The following is a 26798-nucleotide window of genomic DNA, read 5'->3' as shown; positions in this document are numbered from 1 at the left end:
GGCACTACTGTACATGTGCCATATGCTAATGCTGAAATTATTTTTTTTTGTGTCACTGGAGTTGGTACAAATGCCCCTCTTTAGAAGTATTTTCCAGAACAGCAAGTTATTTTACTAGACTTAATTTGTGCTATGCAAGTCTCTAAGTCACGTGTGTTCTTTCATTTACCCAAATCAAAGTCATTATTGAGTTAATGATGAAACTTTGTGGAGCAACTACAAAAGACCTTATAAAATACGTTTGGGTGTGCATCTGTGAAACGCTGCATTTATGGTATGAAATGGAGGGGAGTGAGTTGAAGAGCAATCAGGCTGTGCTGAAGCAGATTAGAGTCATGAATAAAATATAACCATGCTGATATTCTGGACAAAAACACTTTCACACATTAAATGCGTGACAAAAACATAGAAGTTGTCCTTATATCAGCAGGACATGTTCCAGAGAAATTGCTCATACCCAAAAGGTGGAAATTTTCCGCTAAACGACACAACCGACATCAGACCCCTGGTGTCAGTTAATAGCGTTTATATGCTATTAATGTAACTATTGATTTAGAGATTTTGATCAAAAAAATATTGACATAAGACAGTTTTCAGTTTCCACGGTGTGTGATTGCAAATAGGATGATTCATCTGTCGTTGTGTGATGGAACAGAAATTGTGTCTTCTTTAAACACCTTATCAAAGATTATGCTAAACAAAGGATTAACAGTTACTTGTCTCAGTTAATGTCAGCCATTACACAGAAATAAAAAAGGTAACAGGGAAAAAAATTCTTTCAAAGCAAAGTTCAGAGGCTAAAACCACTGCGGAGCAAAATGAAAAATAAATCCCCTTTAAAATATATTAAAAAAAAGAAAGAAAAATATTTCTTTGAGATTAGTTGAAAGACTGACTGGTGTTGCAGTTTGTTTGTTTATTTGGTTTGGTTAGATACATTTTGATATATCAGGCAAGCAGAAGTAAGGATGAAGTAAATAGTTACATAACCCATTCTTACATTTGACAGGCCTTCACAATAGCACAAAAGCAAATCCATTTGTTCAAAAACATTTTCTAGAAAAAAAAAAAAAGATTTTGTTTTGACCTGAAAGAACAACTTGCGAGAAAAGGTGAACTTTCAAAGTAATAAGAAGTTTAGGGTTGTAAAAAATGTGAAGGGTAGAAAGTTTACTAAAATACAAAACAAGAAAGATGACCTTTCAGTGTATTGTGCTGGGAAAATACTACGTTTTCTTTAAAACAATAGTAAAACTAGTGTGCACATAAATTAGAACAACTTCACAATATTAAAACCTTCAACCAAACACCAAAATATAGTGCAGTGTTTATCAATGTAACCAGTTACCAATAAATCCTGCTGTGGATTTATCCAACAAAACCAAAACCAGAACCACTTTCCAGAATGAACTGTCATTTGTGCCAGTGTTCTTGAGTATGTATTTTTGGAGGTTTATCACAGCACACAACTGAGCTCAGCAATTATATTTGGAAGAACTTATGAAAAGAAACAATTGTTGATGGTGTAAATGAGTTGTTTGATTCAACTGGTTACTAATCAGACAATTCAATATTTTCTTGTATTTTCTCCACATCCTGCTTCTGTTGTTTGGCTCAGGACAGAACAGTAGGAGCAATCAAGTGTTCCCTCTGCAATGACTATGATCCATAGTCATTGCAGAGCTGCACAATAGGCATTGTGTTTACAATTGATTGAGACGCAGGGAAAAACAGAGAAATAACAAAATAGCAGCAATAATTGTAAAGCAACAGAAGCGAGATGGTGACATCCAGGAAAGATGAACAAGAAATACAGAGCCTTACAATTCATACCCATTGAATTTTGCCTCAAATTACATTGTTTCAAAATATTTGAAGCTTTTTAGTGTGATTTTTTTGTGTGGAGGTGTGCGTGTGTGTGTGACAGGCCAACAAAAAGTAACACACGATTATGAGATGAACGTTCTTTAGTTTGCTAAGGTTGCAGGCTCCTGTTTGATAGAAAATATAAGTGATCAAAAATCCTTGTAGAAACCCACCAGATAGCTAAATGGTGAAGCTGTGAAGAAATTTAAATCAGGTGAGACTTATAAAAACAGTGTAAAATAACTTTGAGGTCATTTGAGCTTTAATAGCTTATGCTTTATTTTAAACTGAACCCATAGACAAATCTGTGTCAGCTGTGTTTGCCGTCTCCTGGCCCAGATAGGCCTGTGTTGTGTCTACTCAGAGGATGTCCCACATTCACCCTGCTCTTTGTTTCCAGAATGACAAACACATTAAAACAGCAAAAATAATAGAAATGCTCTGGCATGTGGGCAACTTCATCCCACCAGTGCCTGATATATGCATATCTATATATGTAATGAGATGTGGCTTCTTTTTTTAATGATGGAAAGTAAAAATAGTGAAAGAAATAATACATTCAGATTTTATGATGTCCAGCATCAGGCAATGGTGGCTTAAAAATAAAAATCCAGTCATTACTTCCTTCAGTATGAGTCACTGCTTCTAAAACAGTGAACATAACAAAAGGCCATGCCAGGATGTGAAACAATGTTCTTTACAATCTACTTACATGTACTTTTTATTTCAATATTTTTTTTACCAGTAAACATACATTAAAAATTGGGGAAAAAATAAAATAAAACAAAAATGTATCTTTTAAATGTATGTGTCCTCTAACTGAAGACATAAAATGTCCCAGAAAATTAGGTCGGTATTCCAGTTTCCTAACAGTAATACCTCACTGACTTTATAAGGACAAAAACCCCCACTCTGATTTATGTATACTCTTATGATTTTTATTCATAAAATATACGGGGAGGTTACATTCATGTGAAACTCGGACACATACATCTTTAAACATGTTGGGGTATTTGGTACATATATTGTAAAGAAAGCAGTTTTAATCTGGTTATTTCAGGGGTAAGAATATAGTTTTTATAGCACAGTGCACGTAATGGAGCAAAGTCTCATCGACAACACTACTCTGGATTTATTTTTAAACTGTCATTTATTGTCTATCCATATGACAGCAAATATATATAATAAAAAAGAAATACATAAAAACTAAAGAGTATCCTCATGCTGTTACTAGATAACATCCATATTAAAAAGAGGTGAAAATACAAAAGACAAGGATTCTGATTTCTGAGTACACCTAGTAAGTCACCCACAACAAATGCAACACTTGAAAAAAAAATATATATATATACTGTTTTCCCTCAGTAGTTTACCATTTCTTTACTGACTGAAGTAACTCAAGATAAATTGGTTAACTCATCATTTTGTGCTCAGACATGACAACTTTCTTCAGACCCTTAACCCTCCTGTTGTCTTAAGAAATGGGGTCATTTGGACCTCACCAGCTTTTTACTCTGTGCGTGGTCCGGCGGGGTCACCCTGACACTTTTGCTAGATTTCTTTAGGTATGTTTTCAGGAACTACTGTCTTGTTTCCTGTCAAATTCTCTTAATGTCTTCAAGAAAACTTTAACCACTCTTTTACTATTGTGAGCTAAATGCCACAATTACTGAATGCAAATCACACTTTACAAATTTAGATTTTAAATCTACTGCATTTTTATTTGATTAGGGATTTCAGTAATATTTTTGTCAGTAATTATAATGTATTGACACTTAATGTTCCCATCAGTATTGACCAACCTAAATAAAAATAAAATATTTTCAATGACCATTGTTTGTGAGTCTGTGTCCTGCTGCTGCAAAAAGTAAAAGTTTTACAAAAATAACAAACCTCCACATTTTGGAATAACTACGCTTAAGAAAAATATCAATAAACTCTGCTCAATGTTCTCACTATTATACAATTGTTCCAGTTGAAAATACATGATTATCTAATATGAATTCATAAATAAGTAGTTTGGCATAACCACAGATAACAGGTGGTCATTTTGTTTATTTTGACTACAGAAACTACCAAAATTTGCATACAAGACTTTCTAGCTCACAAAGAAAGTGGGTTTACTTTAATTGGAATGTAAAGTACCTTGAGATGGCATGACTGTAAACTGAATCACAAAATTTATAAAACAAAAAACACTGATTTGAATAATTGGATGGTTTGAATAATGCATAAAATAAAATAAAAAATCAATAGAAAAACAATATCAATTTCAGTGATGTATTAAAGATGCTCCACTCTCTGTAGTAACCTGACACAGTGATCAGCTATTTTTCTTTTTGACAGCACCAGGAATAGTTTCCATAGTAGTAGCATGTAAATGAAAGGAGGAAGACAACATTTTCAAAACAAAAATACAGTTTAAAGTATTTTTTTGTCTTTTGATGAAACAAATGAAAAAGAAATATTCAATAGGTTCAATATAAAAATCTCACATTTTCTTTTCAATCTGACACTGCATGCATGCAGTAAGTACTCTTGGCACCATGCAGCATTGCACTAGTATTGCACAAATAAAAATATCCAAATTGAGACACAGTAACACCTTGACAAGAAGTGACAAAAAGGTAAGTGCTATTTCTCCTAGAACACATCCCAAAAGATGACACCAATTCATTTATCTCTATTCAGTTTCAATAAAATATTATTTGTCTATTTTATATCACCTTGACAATTTTTAAAATGACCTATACAGCAATAAATACGTATGTTGATGCAGATTTATATTAGGAAATGAGTTTTCTGACATGTCCCTCAGGAGTCTCCTCACTATATAATGCAATTCAGAGAGATACGAGTTTTCTATGGAAATTGCATGCTTGGAACAGGTGTACAGAAAACAGTCAAGCAGGTCATTTCATTCTTGCTTATTCACAGTATTGATATGGTGTCGAAGGGACAAAGATTGATATACCATATAGGTCCAGTTTTTGGTCCACTGTGGTCTGCAGTATTGGTCAAACAGACCTCCGCTGACCTTGCGCATGTGCCCTGTTGACAATATTCTGGTACATTTTGGACCTGAGAAATCGTGGGTAAGAGTCTTTCTCCATGAGACTGTAGATTTTACCCTGGACTTCATTGAGACTGGTTGGAGTTGGATCTGACAGACTCAGTTTGGTCTTCTCTCTTGTCCGGTAGTCAATGTTCACCTGTCAAGACAGTATGAGAAAAACGGATCGCTTACATCTGAATTTCAGAGAAGTAGCATTTCGAATAATAAAAAAAAAAGTTTCACAATGTTGTCAGGAATGAAAGAAACAGAACAGTTGTCAATGTTTTATGTGACCAGAAGCAACTAATTTTGTTTGCCTACCACCTTAATTTTTTTTTCTGTCCAGTGAAAAACCACAATTCAGCTTCACACACACACCCACACGCACACGCCTAGTGTGACAGTTAGGTGTGGCACCACTATGTGACCATGGACCAAAACAAAACAAAGCCATGGTTCAGCTCTTCAGAAACTGCACTTCAACTTTCCATCCTCTTTTAATGAAATATTTCAATAAGTTCAACAAACTACCAGGTCATTTTATATTAAAATATTTGTTCAAAGTTTCCTATTACAATTTGAAAAACCACTAACATTTCCTAAATACTGATATCAATGCAAGCCAATTTTATCTTTCTCAGCTTTTTATGATAATAAAACTTGCACACCAGGATTTTTTATGCTTCTGTGTAATATTATGTAAACTGCCAGAAAAGTAGTATATTATTATTTAAATGTTGCCAAATTTGTAAAGAAAATGCCTTAGAAAATTAAGCTGCAAAGCTGTACTTATTGATCGTCCATTAAAAACCTCTGTAATGCTCTTGATGTAACAACCATTAGGATTAAAGACAGCACACTTTTTTTTACCATCAAAATAAAACAGAGTGCTCAAGTTCTTAGGTTGACAGGTTGACATTTCTGAAATATAACTTTGTCTTGGCCGAAGGAAGACAGTTGTAATACAGTTTTAATGTTCTATCTATGAACATCAAAATGCAGACATAACACACCTCTCTTGGTGACTGAACCTCAATGAATTCCTTGAATATCTTGTTTGCTTTTGACACAAGTTTGGTTGAGCTCTTGATTTTTTTGTACTCCTCACAGGCCATCCAAAATTCGATGTTTTCATCGCTGAATTCAGACTTGAGGAATGTTCGAAATGCAGCAAGCCCATCTGCACATAACAAATAACACAGACAGAACAAAAAACATGTCATGAAACACATACAGTGATTAACAATCCTTTTATGTTTGTTTCTGAGGTACAGCAATAATGCTCCTGGGTCAATTTGACCCGTGGAGTGTTTAATTATGCAATAGTGTCAGAAACCAAAAAATTCCTCCAAAATATTTTTGTATCTGATTATTAACTCCAATACTAACCATTTCAGTCAATATTTGTACAATGATTTTTTTTATTTCTCACAAATAAAGGCTCAATAACGACAACTTACTCATTTACTCATTTGGACATAAAAAATTGAATTAATTTTTTTTATGTCCACTGAAAAAAACCTACAAACAACAAAACAATAATTTCCTTGAAATTAATCTTTTGTACATTTTTTTATATTACATTTAGATTTTTTTTTTCAATGGGTGATCTTTATAATTGAACTTGAGACACGTATACTCTTCAGGGTCAAATTGACCTGTTGATTAAAATCAAGAGAACTGAGTCATGCAGAGAGTATTTATGTTTTCCTCCACATATGCTGAGTGTCTACTCAGCGTGGGTGGAGTTTGCCCACGGGAACAGAAACGGTTCCCATCAAAAGTTGTATGAACACCTGCTTTCTAGCAGTTTTCTAGTGAAGTAAAGAGAATAGTGAGAAAGTGGGCTCGTGGGGGTGTGCATGTAGGGGTGTGGTGTGGTGTGTGTGGGTGTGTGTGGTGATATATGGTTCGTAGCTGCAAAGAAACATATAGAATTGGATATAATTTTTTAATCTTTTTTACTTGACTGCCAGGTCAAATTGACCCAAACAGTATCTATGTAAAAATTAGATACAAGGGGGGTTGCAAATGTGTAAAATGAATACATTTTCATTTTATATGTAGAGTACACTTATTAAGATAAATAGAAAAAGTTTCATGCACAAAAATACCTCCAACTATTTAAAAAAGAAAAAAAGTAAACTTTAAATCCGGTCAATTTGACCCGCAACATAACAGCAGGGTTAATAGATGGCTTCACTGTGATCCATAAAAAATGTAGCTTGTTTTTAGATTTTTTTTAACTGCATTTTCATGAGACAAAGTTGGTCATGCTTTAATTGTTAAAGCAGAAACAAAAAAAAAAACATGATTTGACATTTTAAATATAGTTATGTGATCAGTTAATGTTCTCACAGGTGATGCTGACAGAAGAGGAGCATGTTTTTCTACAGGCTTGTGTCATGTTGACCTTTAATTTCCACCCTGTTCATTTCTGTTGTTTGTCTGACAAAGCTAGTAAGCACAAAATGGGCTGTTTTGCTAATTGTACAGTAACACAAATGGGCATAGAAGGATAACATGAAACACGGTGTGGTCTGCTATTTAAAGTTCCACATGCGTTGTGTCAAAAGATCGTGTTTCTTCTTAGATTAGGACGACCCAACATCACATGTAAAGGTCATATTTTTAAATTAAACAAAGTGCAAAAGTGTAATCAAAAATTGCACAATACACAGAGACAGTAATGGTTTATGGCTGGTAATTTCCTGTCCTGAAAGTAAAGGTCATTACATGAGTTTGTGATCAAACGTCCAAAAGTGCTTATTTATGTCAAATCAACAGCTTGCTCTGTGTGTAGCAGTTTACTCAGAGATGCTGTCAAACTGTTACTATTGCCATTACGACCTAGTTCTCATATGATTTTAAAGTGTTCAGTAATATATTTCAGACAACAAAATCATAGTTAAATATTTAATTTCTCCACCTTAAGCCAAAGTGCCCAAGTTATTTGAGGTAAAATGCTTTTGTTAGCTAAGCATTGTATATGAACATGTTCTGATTATTTTTAAAGGTTAGATTGTAGAGCACTGATTTCACAGCTGAAGGCAGCTGAGCGGCTCAAAGGGACTAGAACAGTCAAGTTGACATAAGGACAGATGGAGAATGAGCTAAGATAGGAATACATAGCTTGTTAGAAACAGGTTATTTACTTTAAATGTGATAAAATAAACGACTGAGACTCTGCAGACACTCAATTTTATTGCAAATAAATCAAGAGTAATCATGAGCAGCTTTAAATAGAAAAGACAAAGAAAGCTCAGACAAGTACAAGAGATTCAGAAGAGACCGTTTGTTATTGTAAAGTATTCAGACAGCAACTTTGATGCAATGTGATTAAAAATGCCTGTTAACTTTGCAATGTTCTTGAGTCAAACAGGCCAGGAGTGAACTTTTTATTTATTTATTTATTTAATAAAATAAAGGCTTGCGTGATCACATTTATTATGAAACACATATGCATGTCTATGCACATGTTGTAGTGGACATCGCAAATGCTCAGTCAACTGTCCAGGACACGCAGGTGTGTCACATCATTCTGCGCCAGGGAAAATCTCTATTTTTGCCTCTGTAAAAAGTCCCATGCTTATTTTGTTTGTGTGTTAACCCAGTCTTGTGTTATGTCATAACCTCAGTCAAATGTAAATAGATTATGCCAATATAACACTTTTTTTGCTTTGGTAAGTCTGTAAACCCTTCCCAGGCACAGTCACTTTTATGAAAAGAATACAGTTGGTAAATTACATGAATTCTGTTAGCGAGGAGGATTTACAGAGGAACTCATGAGGCATAGCGAAAACAATTAAAAGTATTAAAAGTAATAAGAAAAGAAGTGATTCATCACCAGGCAGTTTGCACATAAATATATATAGGTTTCGTAGTTGGCTTGAAAAACAAAATTTTGTCACTGGTACTGCAATGCTGCACAAAAGTTGTATACAATGTATTTAGCATCAACATGCAACAATAGTTGGATATAGATTTGCCTCACAAAAAGCTGCTGGAATCAGAAAATACTAAGGTTTGTGGGTTATGGAAGCACAATTTTCTTGATGAGTTTCCAAGGAAGACATTTGGTCAATTTCATTAAATTACTTTTTTTAAAGATCTCAACTGGTTTGTTAAATTTCGACAATAAATTAATATCTATTAAGGTCCTTTTCTCACTAAAATGAAATTACACAATGTCTGTGAAAATAAGTCCTGATTCATACAGGAAACAGTTAAACTGATTGTGCTTAATCATTTATCAAATGTTTACTACAATTGATTTATTAAGTTGTAACAGATTGATCTTAGGTCTCTGATCATGTCCTTTTTCATTTGTCAGTTCAGCTGGTTTGAGGTCATGCATGCTACGTCACATTGCTTGTTAACTAAGAATAAACACATGACCTGTCAGTACAGAAGGAACTGAGATGATAAGTCTGTCCCAATTTGTGCTTGGTCCAATGGGGAAGGTCAGTGACAAGTATGACTCATTATGTAGTTAGGAGCCCTGACAACACAGAAATAAGACGCTTACATAAGAAGAGCTGGAAAGGGGGACGACTGGAGTTAACTCGTGTCAAGAGTAAACCTCACAAAGAAAAGGAGGGTATTTTAAGGTGGCCTTATTGTTATTATTATTTTTACTTTATATTTAACTTTCTTGTATGGTCAGAAATGATTCTAAGAAAAATCAATTAACAGAAACTTACATTTGTGAGCAAGAAGGTGATCAAATGACTCAGACCATCGAACAACTTCATCTGTTGATAGTCTGAAGGAGAAAAGGCCAAAGAGAACAGATTCATTAAGATGGTAACAAGGCATTATGCTTTGATTGATTTTTTGAACCAAACATGGGTCTTGACATTTTGATATAGGGATTATTACGTGATCTATCTGCTGCTCTAAATGAATCTTCCTCTCTACATGATGAAAGACCAAGACACAATAAATGACATTGAACTTTGTAGTTGAAATATAGCTGTCTTGAATACTCCTGAAACCATGTAACATTTTATGTCTACTACAATAGTTCACAGATTCTCTTTAAGTCAAGCATGGTATTTCACAAAAACAGTTCCAATACATAATCACAGAGGAACTCCAGAGACCAACAGCTCAGATGGGAAAATCTGTTGACAGGACAGTTGATGGGGAAAGAAATGAGATAAAATGAAATGAGAAACCCATTCACACTGTCAAACATGGTGGTGGCAGCATCCTCCCATGAGGATCAGTTTCCTTGACATTTAGACCAGTAGGTTGGTCAGAGCTGATTGTAAGATGAGGAGGAGAGCTAATACAAATATGAGAAGAAAATCATTTTAGTTTCCAACAAACTCAAGTAAATAAAACCTTATGCAAGGGCTTTATCTGTGGAAATACAGTATTTGGAACAAACAATTTAAAAAGTTGATGATGCAAATTGTTGGCCTAAAAAATTAGTAATCTACTCTAAACATCATACTGACATAGCAAAAACATATGTTATGTTTAAGTGGAACGGGTTTTCCTTCATTGGCCTGTAAAAGTATTTGACAAACACAGAAACAAAACGCTGTCTTTGGGGAGCGGACTCACTTCAGACATCTTGCTGTGGTCTCATGAGCAGGAGGCAGGAACTCCGAGAAGTCACTGTAGGAGTCCGACTTTTTGGAAAGACAGCCTAATCTGGTCTTCATTGTGATAAGCCTGGGGATGAAACATGTGGGTGGGTCACAAGTGACATGGAACATCATATTTCCAGTTTCCTCAAACTTATAAAATATTCCATAGGAAGCATTCAAAGTCATGGCATCTCTATATCTGGGAATTCGGGAAATAGTTTGACTGTAAAGAAAGTAAAGTAAAAAAAAAATATGTTTTCTTTCTTTCCTATTTTGTCATTTACAAAATAAGAAATCTACATCTACAGTCAGCTTAACCAAATGAGGGAATAAACAGAGCAGTTAAAAAACAAACACTAATTCATTTTTATACTAGCTGAAATAATTAATGCAATTTATTAATACGCAATTTACCTTTATGCATAACATTTTATGAAACTAACTATAGGTGTGTGAACCATTAAAAAAAAACAAAAAAACATTTATTTAAAAAATGAAATAAAAAACTATTCCCTCACTCCACCTGCGCTATAAATACACTAAGATAAACCATACCCCCTATTTCCTATAACAGCCTGCCTCAACTCATTTGTACACTGCTGCTGTCTTGTTCTGTTTGTCAGCGTTCTGCCTGTGGGACACATGGGTCACAACAGATGGGGCGTGACTATTAAGATGCTGCATCACAAGCCACAGACTTCTTTTAACACTAGGTTTATTTGAAACAAAATTAAGTCCCTTTTCTTTTTGCATTTTATTATGCCAGTTAATCTTTTTCAATTTCATCCTCATGAACTAATCTATGTTGATCTTTGTGCACACTAAATTCTCACCATATGTTTTTTGACTGCTTATCAAGGATATAAATGTCAGATACACGTAAATTTTAAAAAGACAATCTGAACATTTTAAATATATGTATCCATTTTGGACAAATTGTATTTTACTGCTTTCACAAACAGGGGTGCTTGTGAAGCTGATCAGGTTTATTTGTTTTTGCAGTCAAAAGATGTGTACTCAGAGAGACAGAAGGGAGGGTGGGCAAATTAACAGTTTGGTACATTGTGTGAACAGAAAAGAACATCAGGGTAGGCTTAAAACATAGAAATATACCAGCAGCTTGGGAAGAAATCATTGTTCAATCAAGACTGTGCTGTCAAATAAGAGTCCCTACACACCCAGCAGAGCAAAGAACTTAATAAATGATCAATTAATTTAGAGACTTAAATATGTTTTTTCTATAAGTAATACCAATGATTTAATATTTAAGAATATATGCATTTCTATTTGACTTCTACAAAGTGGTAATGGAAACTTCTTTAGAAACAGTCTTTAGAAATTAAATTGCTAAGAAACAGTAACGCTGAGCTACAATTTTGTTTGTATCAAGAATTTGACGATCAAGGCTTAGATTGTTGCTGGATCAATGCTAAATTAAAATTTAGTTAAATAAATTAGACATATTTGGGAATATATGGGAATTATTGAATACATGTCTGAATTACAATCATAAGAAAAAAATGCGTATATTTTGGCTAGGTATACTAGATCCTCAAAAATACAAAAAATACTCAAAGCAAAAACACGGGCAATCTTACTTTGCACAATGAAAAATATCTACAAACTCAGTCAAGTTGTTATTCTGCTATGTGAGAAATAGTCTTAGTTATTAGTAAAAATAAAAAAGTTGCAGCACAGTACTACAATACACACTAAAACACTACCCTTTTTTCATTTTTTTGTTGACAGATTGCAACATATTTTTAGAGAATAAACATTTTATAAAAAAGATAGTTAAAGCAATTTTCAGAGCTCAACACCAATAATGGCAATTGGTATCTTGGTTATGTGTTACTTTTAGATTGAAATCACCTATTTCTATCTAAATTATTACATCTGCCTATGATTCTTCCTGTTTTCATATTTTCAAGATCGTGTGAAGAGAGTGTTTTCATTATAGGAATAATGCCAATACTAAATTGTATGTCTTTTGCTTTATCCATCCGTGCATCTATCTTGTCACACTAAAAAAACCTGTATTTTATATATAGTTTATATGAAGTATTTATCCTTGATCATAATGCTGCTGCAGAAAAAAATGAAAGAAAGGACTACTTTGAAGCTTGGAACTTAAATTGGGAACATTGCATCAAATGTACATTTCATTACTCAGCTAAAAGCCATTTACTGAAACTAATGGGCTACACCTACCACCTAAATTCCAAAGCTTTTAAAAATTTCACTTTGTGTTCCCCACTCACTCATGAAAGAATGTTTTAATATACTTGTACATTTGACAAAACATGTGCATTTGCCTTCAGACTGGAACAACTGTACGTCGGGTTTTGGTATTAGCTAATAACATGAATTATTTGTCACCCTACTTTGTGGTCAGGATAACTGAGAGGCGTAAATATATTCCCACAAAGAACTTTAGTTTGCATCATGAAGAGTTAACCCCCTAGTTTTCCAAACTTTCCCTAACCTACTACATGTAGACCTCACAACACGCAAACCCACTGTAGTTTTTTTTTAAAATAAACCATAGCACTGATGCTGCCTGACCCAGAAACACTCATGTTATATATAATCTGTAATGGATAAAACAAGTGCAATGAACTAGAAAGGTAGGTTGCTTGCTCATCAGAATGTGTCATAATCTCAAGGCAGACTCACTTCACTGATGAATAGTTATTTTCAGAGTGCTGCAAAAACAATAGGCAGTGAATAAGTATAACAGACTATGTATAGAACATTCCCCATCAAAAATCATAGGAATGTCATGCAATGATTACAGAATAAACAAGCAACATAATAAAAATACTAGTGTATTGTGTAGTGTAAAGGGTTTTTGTTCTGAAACAAGGATGCGGAGGAGAAAAAATAGTGCTAAGTATTCCTGTTAGTAATATAATAGAAAGTGGCCATCATCAATTTAAGATGCAATTCATTTAATGTCGACATGATACAATTTTTTGAAATTCTCAGTTTTGCAAATTTGTATGAAAGTTACTTGTTTCACACCATTGCAGCTTAAAAATTAAATATTCCAGACATAAATAATATTGTGATCTAAAATATTTGTTGTCATTTTGATTTTTAGATCTACCTAATAATTAGGCAATAAACTAAGTAAAGTCCTATAAGAAACTTTTGCCTGTTTTAATAATTCTGTTTTCATGGCATGACCGTGTATATTTTCAAGACTGAAATTGTTGCACAATACCCAAATTTGCCTTGAAGAGCTTTCCATCTGCCACATAATCCACAGACAGCAGCTAGGGAAGGACAGCACAGTACTACTATTCATGTTTTCCAGCATGTTTTGAAAGAAGTCTAAACTATTGGAATGTTTTAATGGAAAGTTTTTGTAGGTTGAACATTAAAAAAAATTTTTTTTTAAATAAAATTCATATCTTGTTACCAGTAAACGGCCTAGAACGACTGCTAGCACATCTGGAAAATCATTCAAGTAAAATGACTGGTTCTACTAAACTTATGAATCCTATTTTTAAACATATTATAGGACAGTATGTGCTTTATTTAGAGGACAAGGACAGTCACAATATAGTTCATGCAGTTTAATATTTTTTATGTTTGTCAATCTCTCAATATCATAATGTGTCTCCTCTGCCTATTTTCTTGGCTTGTCTGTGTGCTAAAAAGTCAGGCTCCATCGCTCCTGAGTGTGCTGTATGCTGCAGACACGTGCTACTGAGCTATTTATAAAAATCCCTGACATATCCATGTAGTCAGGAGGAAACGGCGCATGTTCTATTCAACCATGCAGTAAGGCCGACTCCTGGAGGAAAAAATACAGTACATCTAAAAACAGCTCCAGCATTCTAATGTCTCAGACATTCACAAGCACGTGGAAAAGTATTGGTCAACATTGCCTTGTCCTCTAGTTTCTTTACATGCCCGATGAGTACACATTATGACATTATGTGTGTGTTTTAGCATCTCTCAACTTGTAGAGTCCATTTCTCCAACAAGTACTTACTTGTGAGGACCCACTGCCTATGAAGAAGGGATGTTTTTGTGTTGGGGGGGTTAGGTGTAGGAAAAAGGTGTGAATTGAGTTTAAGTTAGGTTTGAGGTTAGGCATATACTGGCAATGGTTAGGTCATTGAAATGAATAAAAAAAATGTAGTAAATGCAAAGTTCTCGTGTAGACAGGAAGACATGTGTGTGCATGTGTATGTAAGTTGGGTATTACCTAACTCAATGCAATACAGGTTTTTAGACCTCCATCCCTGTCCTCGTTTTTTAAATGCTAATGAGAAATATCCGCAAGTTCTGTTCAGTGGATGTGTATTTTTAGCTGGTATTTTGTTAAGAGTTCACAACAAATTCCCTCTGAATTCATTAGTGTGACCTAATTTAAGCAATATGCTAATTTACTCTGCAATATCTACAGCTGAAACTATTTTTTAACCAACAAGCTATATTTTCCCTCTGCAGTACAAAAGTAAGATTTATACCACAAATACAAAAGACATGACGCATGCAAGGATCCTTGAGTGCAAGTATTTCCAGTGATGTTAGTTCTCAGATATAAGGGTCTGGTTAAAAAAAAAGTGAAACAGACATGATGGAACGATTTCTCTGTCTGTGGCTGCATTAGTATTTGTACTATCAGAGTATGATCAGTGGAAATAGAGTATGATCTATTCATTGTAAATACTTTTGGGTTGTTATTGACATCCACTCAAGAAACGAGTAGAACATTAGTTTTTGTCTACCTGTCTGTCATAACCACAGCTGAAAAAGGTATGCATTTATTGATTGGTGGTTTATTTTGAAAGACTGTATTTGTTTTTCCACTTTTAGTTTGGATTCATTCTAGAATGCTCCGGGGCACAAGGTGTTCCCTAACAGTGTTGGCTAATCACTGTTCTGTCACACATACGGACATCCTCCTGAAAGATTCAAATGGAACTGAAGCGACTTGCTCGATCACTGATGAAAACCCACAGAACTGGGAAGTCTTTTCACACTGTGTGAAAACAACAGCCTATCTCTTCAACATTAGTAAAAATAAGGTGATGATTATAGACAGGAGGGGTCTCATCAAAACGCAGAGATGGAAAAAAATTAAACAAAAACGGAGTGTATTTTATTTTAAATTATGCAATATAAAATTTAAAGATGAACCATGTTTGGTGATCAAAAAAGATGAGAAAAAGCTTAAAATAAGTGATTTTTCACACTCGACATTACATTCACTGTCATATTTCCTGTTTTATTAAATGAATTTCTTTTTACACAGCAGCTTCCTGGGAGGTGCCTTTGTTTCACGATTTGCATCTCATCCACATTTTGTGGCAATTCTCCAACCATCCTAATGTCAATGTTCTCTCTTTGAATCCTATAGCTTACTCCTTTATCACCACCATTACAAATACCATTGCATCTAAAATCAAATAACAGTTGTGTGTCAGCTGTTTTTAGTGTTTTATTGAGTTAAGAGTGTGAAGACAGTTATACAGACCAATTAAAATTTATCTTCCAATTCATCATCTAAGCTTGCTTTATGTTAATTTTTAATCTATTGCTTGATAAAGGGGAGGAATTCTTTATCATTTGTGCTATTTGTGATTGTCTTTGATATACATTTATTATAAAATCATACTTGATGTCATACAAGAAAACTGAGGACATTTGTCCATTTGTCTGAATATGAGCTTGTTGCATAAGATAGAGTTGTCATTTTTCTTAACTACAACTTCCCACATCATCAGATATTAACTGTCATCTTTACATCTATTGATTAATCACTTGTTAGGCTTAGAAATTAACTCAGCTCCTCAGGACCTGTTTCTTTGCTCCCTTGCCAACCACGTGTCTCACTTTAATGTTTCTGCATGTGATTCAGATCTTTGGCTTCAGACATAATTAGCTTATTATTTTAACTATTGTGAATACGAAAAAATACATGTGATAAATGATTCTATCTACAGTAACTGCCTTGTAAAAACATTTTATAGGTTTTATGTGAACAAAAGTAATGAAAAACTATTAATATATTTAGCAAATTAATGTCCTTTTGAGAAGGCTAGGGCTGCTGCACACATGGACAGACACATACAATACTACATTCAAAATAGCTCAAAGTCTGTTAAATGTGGGATGCCAAATTTACGAAGCAGTGAATTTCACCTTAAGCTTTCAATCTATCTTCTTTCCACAAGTGAGTTTCTGCTGTTTCCAGACTAATTAAGATGCAGGGTGACTCAGATGAGAGTGACTGAGCAGTAGCTACGCATTTGTAAGACCTTGCATGTTTCTTTCCTCCCTGCTGCAAAGATGTCAGTTTTTAGACTTGAGTCACAGCACAACAACAGCGGTCTTGAACTTGCGTGTGTATATATATATGGTATGGTATATATATATACCATAAGCTTGACAGCCCACAAAAATATGAATCTAACCATCTGTTACCATCTTTAGTAACAACAAAATATGAAACAGTCTGACTGAGTTCATTTCCATTATCATAGATACTTCCATATCTTCCATGTCTGCAGAGATGGTTGAATAATGCCATTTGGGCTGCAGAGATGCTAGCTGATATTCTGGTCCATAATTGCTATTGCTTCCTAGAGAACTTACAATTAATTTCCTTTGTGCATGATTCAAATTGTTGAGTTCATTAAGTGGTTCCCACCACTTCTTGGGTTTAATCTGTATAAATCCCCCACTTGAATAGACAGTTTGCAGATTTTGCACTTGATTTCACTTAAGGACCAATAATTAATTCTTTCTTTTCTCTCTTTTACTTTGAAAATTGTTGAGGTAAACGTGTATGGCAGTATCCTGCTAGACTTACAATTGTGACATACTTTTTTTATATTTTAATTTGATAAAATGGATGTTTCTCTGTGAAATCTTTGAGGCTTGGAATATTGCTTTTATAACCATTCTTAAACTTGTCCACAACTCCATCTCTGACCTTTGTACTGTTTTTCTTGGTCTTCATAATACTGATTGTTCACTCAAGTTGTCTACCAAATCTAGATGTTCTTCACAGAACAGCTGCATTTAGAACTTCAATGAAATCACACAGGTTCTCTATTTAATAATTATGTCACTTCTTGTGACATTTGTTAGCACTTAATGTTATTTATTGGTATCTTAACAAAGTGGGCCTAACTGCAAATGCACATTAAAATGAGCTTCTTAGCTTATAACATAAATCCAAAGAATATATATAAGTGGCAGAAACAAAATTTGAGATGCAGGAAAATTAAATAGGTACATCAAAATAATGCAAATAAAAGAGCTGCATTACATGGATTTCTTGTAGTGCAATGCGGTATAGTATAGAGTAAGTAGGTATTTTTTATTTGCATACTTTTGAACTGCATAGAATGATTAATATCTCGACAATAAATCTGTTAAAAGTGTAGAGATATGTTATTTTTAACTCATGTTCTCTCTGACTCATACCATTTGCAAAATAGTGTAAGTTGCTGATTTCATCTGTCATCTCATTTTTTCCAGTGTCATGTGATAATGTGCATTGGTGTTTATAGTAAACACAGTTCTGTTGTGTTAATGTCAGCTCTGAAAAGGCTTCTGGGAATACCGACAAATTTGATGCAAAAGACTTGGGGTCAGATATGAATGAGGTTGTAATTCTAAGGTCAGATTATGGAGTTTATGTAATGTTCTTGAGGCACAATTCCTTTTTATTTTTGATACTTTGTTAACATGCTGTTTAGTTATTTTGTTGTTCGGTGAATGTATTAAAAATATCAGAGTGAAAATAGCAGTTGTGGTTGCTGGTAGGAAATAAAACTGCTGCTAAATATAGCGAGGGCAATGAGGAACAGGAGATTAAATTGGTTTTGACATTGCTGGGAACCTTGCTGATGTGGTAACAAAACTGCACCTCTGCTGTTTTCTTTTGTTAGTAAGGACATTAAAATAATGATGTTTTTTATTATTATTATTATAACTATTATTAATATTGCTAAGACTATAAAAGGTACAGCTATATAGAATGCTTAAAAAAAGATCAGACATTTTGTCAAAAATTTCAAAATAGGGTATACTGAAAGATATTATGGTATTTTCTCACCATTAATCCTTTCCTTTGACCACACCTGAACTCTTTGTCTATTCTAAAAGTCAACTTGGAATAAAACCAACTGAGGGATTTCAGCCACATAAAGACCTGATATCATTTCATCAAGTTCATTTGCAGAAAAGTTAACTCATCACATCTCACCACATCAATGTCACACTTCTGCCCCACTGGCCATTTAACTTTCTACTTACTGTACATCAGCATAATCATGCCTAGCTTAAAGCAATATATATATTATACCACTAAACCAGCACAACATTTTTCTTTGCTGCTACCAATGTCACAGTGTTGGTCATCATGCTTTTTCTGGTTTTGTTAGTAGCCTGCAGAGCTTTAAACCATCTGTTCCCTTAATGGTTTTAATTCTACATTTTGTTTATATTGGTGCAATTATTTTCCCAATTGGTTTTGTTTTCAGCTCTCACATGCCAGGTGAATTAATTACAACACTTATTGATATTTATTTTCTGTTTTGGATTCTTTTTGCATTTGCCGTTTGTCATGACAGGATATTATTCCTTCCATCTTCCTTTGACTGTAATTCTGCCATCAGTCTATCTTTCCATTTGTTCATTCCTTTACACATTTGTCTTCTATTCTTGTCCTGTTCAGAGTTTTAAAAAAGATGAAAGCGTTTTATGTAATGTAGCTCAAGATGACTTCACTATTGGTTTTTAGGAGTAGCTTCTATTTGCAGAAAAAGTCATGAATCTTTTAAGCTGTTTGGGATAATAGTTCCGTATTGGCCTTGTTAATATGAATGACTGACTGACTTTTTATTTTATTTTTTTATTCTGAGCCTTGCTAAAGTACCACCATGGGTACTTCAAATATAGCTTCAAAACCATTGCACTATTTAAATGTATTCTTAGAAAACCTTATGATAAAGCCAAGCTGTGCCAGTGGTAAAATAATATTGACCAGTCACCTGAATCTATTGTCTGCTGATAAGAAGTGTCAATATTTAAAGCAGTTCTAAGTATTGTAATCTATTGGCAGAACATTCATTATGGATTCATTATGTTGATAAGGTTTTGTTTTGGCAACCAGATGCCTGTTTCTATAATAGAGGTGGCTGCTCGTGGTAATAAATGTTTGTAGCTTTGCAGTTATGACTTGCTTCTTTTGGGCAAAAAGGTGAATGCTTTGACATGAATAGGTTTTGTCTGTCCGTGGCTTGATCAAACTATCAATAGCACTGCTAAGGCTGATGAGGGCAAGCCAATGTCTTGCTTTAACTGCTGGATAACATTTAGCTCCATGATAAAATTAGATCATGTCATTTACTGTGAGCTAAATCTGAACATGATCTGATTTAACTGGACAGAATGGGTTTTTGCATGAGCTTGCTAAATTTAACCTTAGAGGCACTGGAAGATTGGTTGGACAGCAGGGACTCAGTAGTGACAAATCACATTAATGTGTGACTATAACTGGCACAAAGATAAAGAGAGTTTAAGGTAAAGCTACATATATGTCTTAAAAATATTGAGGTCAGAACATATTATGGCACTTAATAAATTAATGCTCAGTAATTAGCAGAAACAGAAAACCACAGGTGTGCAGTGTTTTTCCAGTTAAATGGGTCTTTTGGCCAGGGTGCCAAAGTATGTTCTTATGTATGGCTTTAACTGTGCTACAAACTGAGGATAGGTCTCTTACCACTCATCCCGCCTTTAGCCATTTATGTAATCAGTTTGTGCCAGGGATTTATTTTAGATTGCAGACAGTGGCTTTACTCCAAGGGCTGCCACTAAAAGCATTTCTCTTCTAGGGGATTTACTAAGTTTGTCATGTTAATGTAAGCAGTACAGTCATTTAATATTATGTTGCCAAGCTTATGGTGCAGTTGCTCATTTACATTAACCACTGCGTTTGGTTTGAAAATTGGAACAGAACCCAAATCACAGATTTCTTGTTGGATTAACAAAACAGTCTGAATGACTGTTTTCTTAGTCATCAGTCATAGAAATAATTTTCTATATTATTTTTGGCTTTCAACACTGCTTGTCTTTGCCTATGAAGAGTTTTGACTTTTACTTTGCATATGCATAACAGTCTAGTTCATTTATAAAGTAATAATAAAGAGCCTGCGGAGAAAATGACTTTCTTTCCCTGGAAAATCTTCAGAGGTGACACAAACAGAGACTTACTTTGAAGTAAAGTTACAAATAAAAAATGTTTATCTGCACAACATTGATTATGAAGCACTTGGAAGCAGAATTAAACCAAAATGCTTATGCAACCACAAAACATTAGCAAATCATTTTTCAGGAATTTTGATACTGTTAGGATTATGAATTGCCTCTTTATTTTTAGATTTTCTTTGTTGTTAATGGGTGGGATGGGAGCTAAATGAGGGGACAGCAGTGAAATTGCATGCCAAAATAGGGCATTAATACCATTAACCTCAGCCATCAGCCATCAGAACCATCAGCCTCCTGGTTCACAGGGACACTCCTGGATTATGCCCTGCCAAATACTCAGCAAAAGTACAAAATGCACACTGAAAATATTATACAGAGAGACACTGTCATTAATTTATGACAGTTACATTTTAAGTACACAACTGCTAATACCAATTGCCGATTACAACAATTGGCACAAATAATTTGAAAATCACTTCAAAAAGTAGCATAATAGATGCAACAGCACCATAATGAGTATAGTTTCAATAAGACTTAGACAATAAGCGTTAGTTCAACATACATAGGTTTTCATTAAGGGATTGGGGTTTAAAGTAAAACATTTTCTAAACATGTCTGTTTTGGCCACTGACTTCAAATAATCATAAAAATATGCAATCTTATATCTGATCAAGCAAAATGACTTGCAAACCTATCAAACAAGCCCCTCTAACTCCACAAATATAAATTGCTTTTCCGATACCCAGACTGAAAACATATTGAGTTTATAAACTAAATTATATTGTTGTTCTTCACTTAACACAGGCCTATCATAAATTATTTGTAACAACCTTAATGAAGTACTTTTTGTTTCCCCAAATAGAATTGCTTAAATATATCATTGTACATCTCTTGACTCAATATTCTATTTACAAAAAGTAAAATGTTAATGAAACCAGTTTCCAACTTGCATGTTGTACCAAAGGCCCCACTTATACCAAATCATGTCCAGGACGAAGGCTTTAATCAACTTTAAAGCTGATTATTATGAACCACTCTATTGAAAAACAGAGTCTCTGCTCACAATATTTGCTCCTCATCAATGTCCTCCTTACTCTTTTACACACTCAAATACCAGGCTAGGATTCTTGAGTCTGTTTTAATTTGAACTACCATTTGGAAAAACTCAAAACTTACTACAGACAGTTTGGAGTTTGATGCACTAAAGAGCAGGACACAAGATTGTACCAGAACCACTGTGGGAATCAGCTGTTTTGCCAAGACAAATTACATTAGAATATTTGGAGCACTGTCAGGTTTGGTGAGGGCATGATTAGCTCTTGTCCCTGGTTAAAGGGACAGCTGGTGCATCCATTCTACACATCATGAATAAGTGACCATTGTTTTTTAACACTCAAATACATCAAACACGCCTTCCTGATTTGGGCGGTCTGTTTAAGCTTCACAACCTCTAGCTGCACTCTGTTTCATGAGATGCTCATGCCTACTGCAACCTGCTGTCTTCTTCTCCTCCTCCCAGTTTCTGCTTGATTCTCTTCTGCCTCTCCTCCACCCAACAACCCACCTTGGACTTCAGGATCAAGGGTAATCTCCTCTCTTCCTGGCATGTTAGCTTATGGGCTAGAGATGCACTCATCACTCTGAGACATTGAGTACCATGGCCTTGGGGTGATGAACTCTGACCAAACTCAAACTGATACTATATCAGTTATTGAAGAAGCATTTGAACTTTTACACAAGTTGTCTGAATTGAACTATAGTTATGTGTAGAGATGCATGTGGCCATCTCAATATTTAGTTTTTTAAAACAAGATGATATAGATTTCATCTAATTGTTTTTTTATTAAAGACTTCATTTTTAAAAAGATATTAAAACAGCATAAAACATTCCTAAGCCTTCCTGCCATTAATTGTTCACTGATAATTACTAAATAGTTTAGCGAGGAGGAGATATAATTCTCCAACAGGTGTAAGGGAGAGCTGTTAAAGTAAAACATGGTTTCTTCCATAGCATATTCGATGTGCAGGAATCTACAGAATAGCGACACTTACTTCAACTCTGAAATTTCCAGAATTTTACCAACATCTCCAGGTTCCATGCAAACAGGGCATGAAAGCTCAAAAACAGAATAACTTTGCTGTAGTTCATTCAGCTTTCCTGCTATACTCTGAAAGTCTTTTTGAAAACTGAGGCGTTTACTTTATAATAGAATTTATAATAGAGTTTACATACATGCTAGGATTTGAATAATTATTTGCATAGTTTTAACTTATTTTAAATAACATTTCTGCTGGTATCTGAATATCCCTGCTGTTGCATTTGTTATTGTTACTTATTGTAAGTCACGTGTCTTTAATCCCAAATACACATGCACAGTTTTGAATATTTTTAAAATAGCCTACCCAGCTGAATATTCCTTTGGACTGTAGTACACTATCTTTAAATAACTGCACAGTATTTATGTTGCAATTTTGCCTTTAAAATATTTTATTCTTTATTGTGTTTTTAAATATTTTATTTTTTATCTCTGTGTTAATCTTCTTGCTTTGATTGCTTGTCACTTTGCTGTAGTTTCATTGGAATTTCTCCATCGTGGGACAATAAAGTAATTTCTATTCTATTCCTGCATCTTCCTTCTTCTTTTTTTAAACACTTATTGACATGAAAAATAGGTAACTTTGAATCTTCTTCTCTCTACACCAGAGAGTGTTATTACACTCACACTGGGAGAGTAATAATGTGGAAATGTGCAATGTGGAACGTACTGTATGCATTGCAAACGATCTCTTCTTGACCATGTAGAGAACATTATAAAGCCAGTATCTTAGGTAAAAGACATGACTCACCACAATACTTTTTGAAGACGCAACTAAACAATTATCCCTAGCTGTCTAGGCTATAAGTACAGATAAGTTTCAGCCAAAATTGACTCGTGAAAAATAAAAAAAGAAACTAACATGTATGGGATTACAAGCAAACAGACTGGGGCATTACATGAGCTCTTGCAAATGTTTTGTTGACATTGCTGTGCATTTGGCTGCCTTGTTTTTTTTAAATCATATTCCTCATTTAAGTAGATATATTGTCAGGACAACTCACTCTTTTGATATCACAGGATATAAGAGTATAGAGATTCTGGTTGGAAATTAGAATCTAAATTTAATAAACTTCATCTTTGGTGGTATTTAGAAAGCATTTTATTATCTGTGCACACTCTGTCTAGCTTGCGTGTTCATCTACACTTGTTCATGCACTTGCAAGACGTTTTAATCCACCGCTAGAATATAAAAATGTAAATGTGTCTTTATGTGTACTCATATTTTCTGAAATGTTTGTACAGAAGCAGATAAAACAATAATCTCTTTCACTCATTGTTATTATTCCTGCAATATCGAAGCATTATGAAATTAAGCATCAGCACATTCTTTCTGGCATTTGTTTGTGGTCATTATACAGATTTAATTAACTGTGTGGTACATGTTAATACAATTATGAAAAAAATAAACCAGTCTTGATGTCGCCCCAAAATAGGCAAAATATATATTTAAATTGAGATGACATCGTATTGACATCTGTGTAAATTAGGTGTACCTCCAGTCTTGATATTGAAATCAGGTATGTCCCTTCATGGGTAGAAAAGTTTATTTTTTTAGATAACTTTAAGATCAAGTTGAATTATTCAAAATAATTGAATAATTCCATGTGTTGTTATTCTGCACATGGATAAACTCTACAAGAAATAAGCATTTGTTTTTGTAATTCTGATAAATATACCCCTTAGGAATTTTGCTGACAAAGAACAGGGATTAGGCAAGAATGACTGAACCATGTGGGTTCTATGTGGAGATTTAAAAACTCATTGCCCAGAGATGGCACTTGAGTAGGCTTCAAAGAATGGCCCAATCTTTATTTAACACAAAGTGAGTGATATTTATTAAACTGAAAGACCACAGAGTATTAGCAGCAAGTGAAGAAAGTAGGGGGGATTGAATTGATGATTAACTGTATTAACCAGAAATCACATAATATACAATACAGAATTTTGATTATGCGGCATGCACAGAGTAAGATGGATGAAATGTAATTGTGGGATATCAATAATAAATGTCTGCCATGCATTTATTTGGTTCATATTTCAATGTTAGCAGCAAAGACAACAAATTACTTTATTAAGTGTTTTCCTGCTTGAACAGTAAGCATGCATAATATATAAAGATAAACACGGTAATCACTCGTGAATTCTAAAGGTTAATCAAGCCCCAAACATTGCTCAGAGTTCAGTGTCAATAGAATAACTACATAACAGTGTCATACAATAAATTAACATGGATCATTTACCTTGAGCCTGATGTATGAGAGATCAGCTGCACTCTCTTCCCTTCCTGTTTTATCACTATCTATCTATCAATGTGCGTTTTGGCAGAACGCAAATTCTGTCTAGCCAATGCTGTTATTTGTATGAAATTGTGTAGCTCAAGACTAAAGATATCTCGTGTTTCTGATGCCAGTGAGTGGGAGCTACATGCTGCACTCTCATTGGTGTGAAATCGAAGGGAGAAGAGAGAGAGTGCGGACAGGCGAGATGGATGGAGGCAAGGGGGGGGAGTGTAGTCAGAGAGCGAAACAGAGTGGGGAGAAAGCTTTGTTTGCTTGGGGAAATCTCCAAGGACAACCCTGAACACATCTGTGAGGTGGAGAAGTGCCATTTGGTGATGCAGTGTTTGAAAAGGTGAAAATGTGAATATAAACGGGGGGTGGAGAGGGAGTAAATAGGTTGAATGTTTTTTCTCTGATGAAGCAATACCATCAGCATAAGCAATACATTTTTTGACAAACATTTTTCAAGTTTATTAATTGTTTTAGTCATGACTTATTTGCTTACCTACATTAATTTAAAAACAATCTGGTGATACACAAAAATCATTCCTGAAGATTTTCCTCCCATGATAATCTTTTGTGTTTATTTTATTTTCATCAATCAAACAAATTTTATTTGTAAAGCACATTTCAGCAGCAAGACATTTCAAAGTGTTTTACATCATAAAAAAACACAAAGTCATGCTACATAGAATCAACAATCAAAACATTACATTAAGTCAAATGCCATGGTTAAATGCGTAATTGACTATGTTTCAAATACAACTCTAAACAGGCGGGTTTCATCTTTCAAATGTGGCTAACATCTTTTTTATCTTCATCGTGTGCAGAGAAAAAAAATTAACTGCACACATTGCATAGGATTATTGTGGTAATTGCATATTCCTCTCACAGCCAAGACTTAGTTTTTTCTGTGCAACAACTGATTATACTTACTCAAAACTATGGTGTTAGGTCGCCACTTGGAAAAGTACCTTTCTCCCTGTAAACGCTTCTCTTGGGCCACCTCATGCCAAAATGTTGATGTGTTTCTTATCAATCCCATGACAGTGATGCATATTTCTACATATACCTAATAAGAAACTAGATGGATTTCAACCGTTTCTAATTAAATCAACTATATGTTGATTTAATCTGATTTGCTTTTGGTGTGTCCTAAACTGTACTTTACATGCTATTCCTGTACCTCTCTCTATGTTCATCCAGAAACAAAAGGTGGTGAAGTGAGAGAAGACAATTTCTGATGTCTTTAAAATGTGTCCAGTGCGCAAAAAAGTGCACACATTCTGTAGGATCAATTGCACTCTGAAAGAAAAATATACCGTATTTATAAGAATTGCCAAAATTAGACAACTATAGCTTACAGATGCCCATTATATGTAATAATAACTCAAGGAGGTTCGAGGAGGTTCCTTTCAGTTATGTTGATGAAAGATAAGGAATGAGAAAATCTCTGACTTTACATTCTAGTCTTGCCTGACTTTGTGTGACTAAAAATGTTACGGTAAAGTAAAAAAAAAAAAAGCCCTAAGGGACACAGTACGAATCAAGCTGCATGACAAACAAATTACAACAGTAGGATCACCGTATTTTAACATTACAGAGCTCCATGAGGTTGTAAATAGCCTACTTTAAAGACTTAGATTTGTTACTAATT

The 26798-nt window shown here is 34.3% G+C and overlaps 1 protein-coding gene across 2 annotated transcripts; it reads right to left on the bottom strand.

Annotated features, from left to right (window-relative positions):
* Positions 1–2782: 2782 nt before the first annotated feature.
* On the bottom strand, positions 2783–25266 carry LOC102222522 (regulator of G-protein signaling 8-like). Of its 2 annotated transcripts, none has more exons than XM_005802289.2 (5): positions 25103–25266; positions 10496–10606; positions 9625–9686; positions 5935–6101; positions 2783–5078 (listed from the first exon to the last, which is right to left on the bottom strand). In XM_005802289.2, the coding sequence occupies exons 2-5, from the start codon at positions 10594–10596 to the stop codon at positions 4884–4886; spliced, it is 525 nt and encodes a 174-aa protein (XP_005802346.1). In that variant the 5' UTR covers positions 10597–10606; positions 25103–25266; the 3' UTR covers positions 2783–4883. The 2 variants fall into 2 exon arrangements, with proteins under 2 accessions (XP_005802346.1, XP_023194941.1); XM_023339173.1 differs by lacking the exon at positions 25103–25266 and adding an exon at positions 21019–21103.
* Positions 25267–26798: the final 1532 nt, after the last annotated feature.

Source organism: Xiphophorus maculatus, chromosome 9 (assembly GCF_002775205.1).
Source record: "Xiphophorus maculatus strain JP 163 A chromosome 9, X_maculatus-5.0-male, whole genome shotgun sequence".
Classification (NCBI taxonomy): domain Eukaryota; kingdom Metazoa; phylum Chordata; class Actinopteri; order Cyprinodontiformes; family Poeciliidae; genus Xiphophorus; species Xiphophorus maculatus.
The sequence above is the reverse complement of the archived record's forward strand: the minus strand, read 5'-3'. Positions and strand labels throughout refer to the sequence as shown.

Bases quoted from the DNA above. Each gene is read 5' to 3' on its own strand.
- LOC102222522 (XM_005802289.2), bottom strand. From the start codon at position 10,596: ATGAAGACCAGATTAGGCTGTCTTTCCAAAAAGTCGGACTCCTACAGT. The intron at 6,102-9,624 runs GTAAGTTTCTGT...TGTTATGTGCAG, and splicing joins TCACCTTCTTGCTCACAAAT to ATGGGCTTGCTGCATTTCGA. The intron at 5,079-5,934 runs GTGTGTTATGTC...CTGTCTTGACAG, and splicing joins AGGTTCAGTCACCAAGAGAG to GTGAACATTGACTACCGGAC.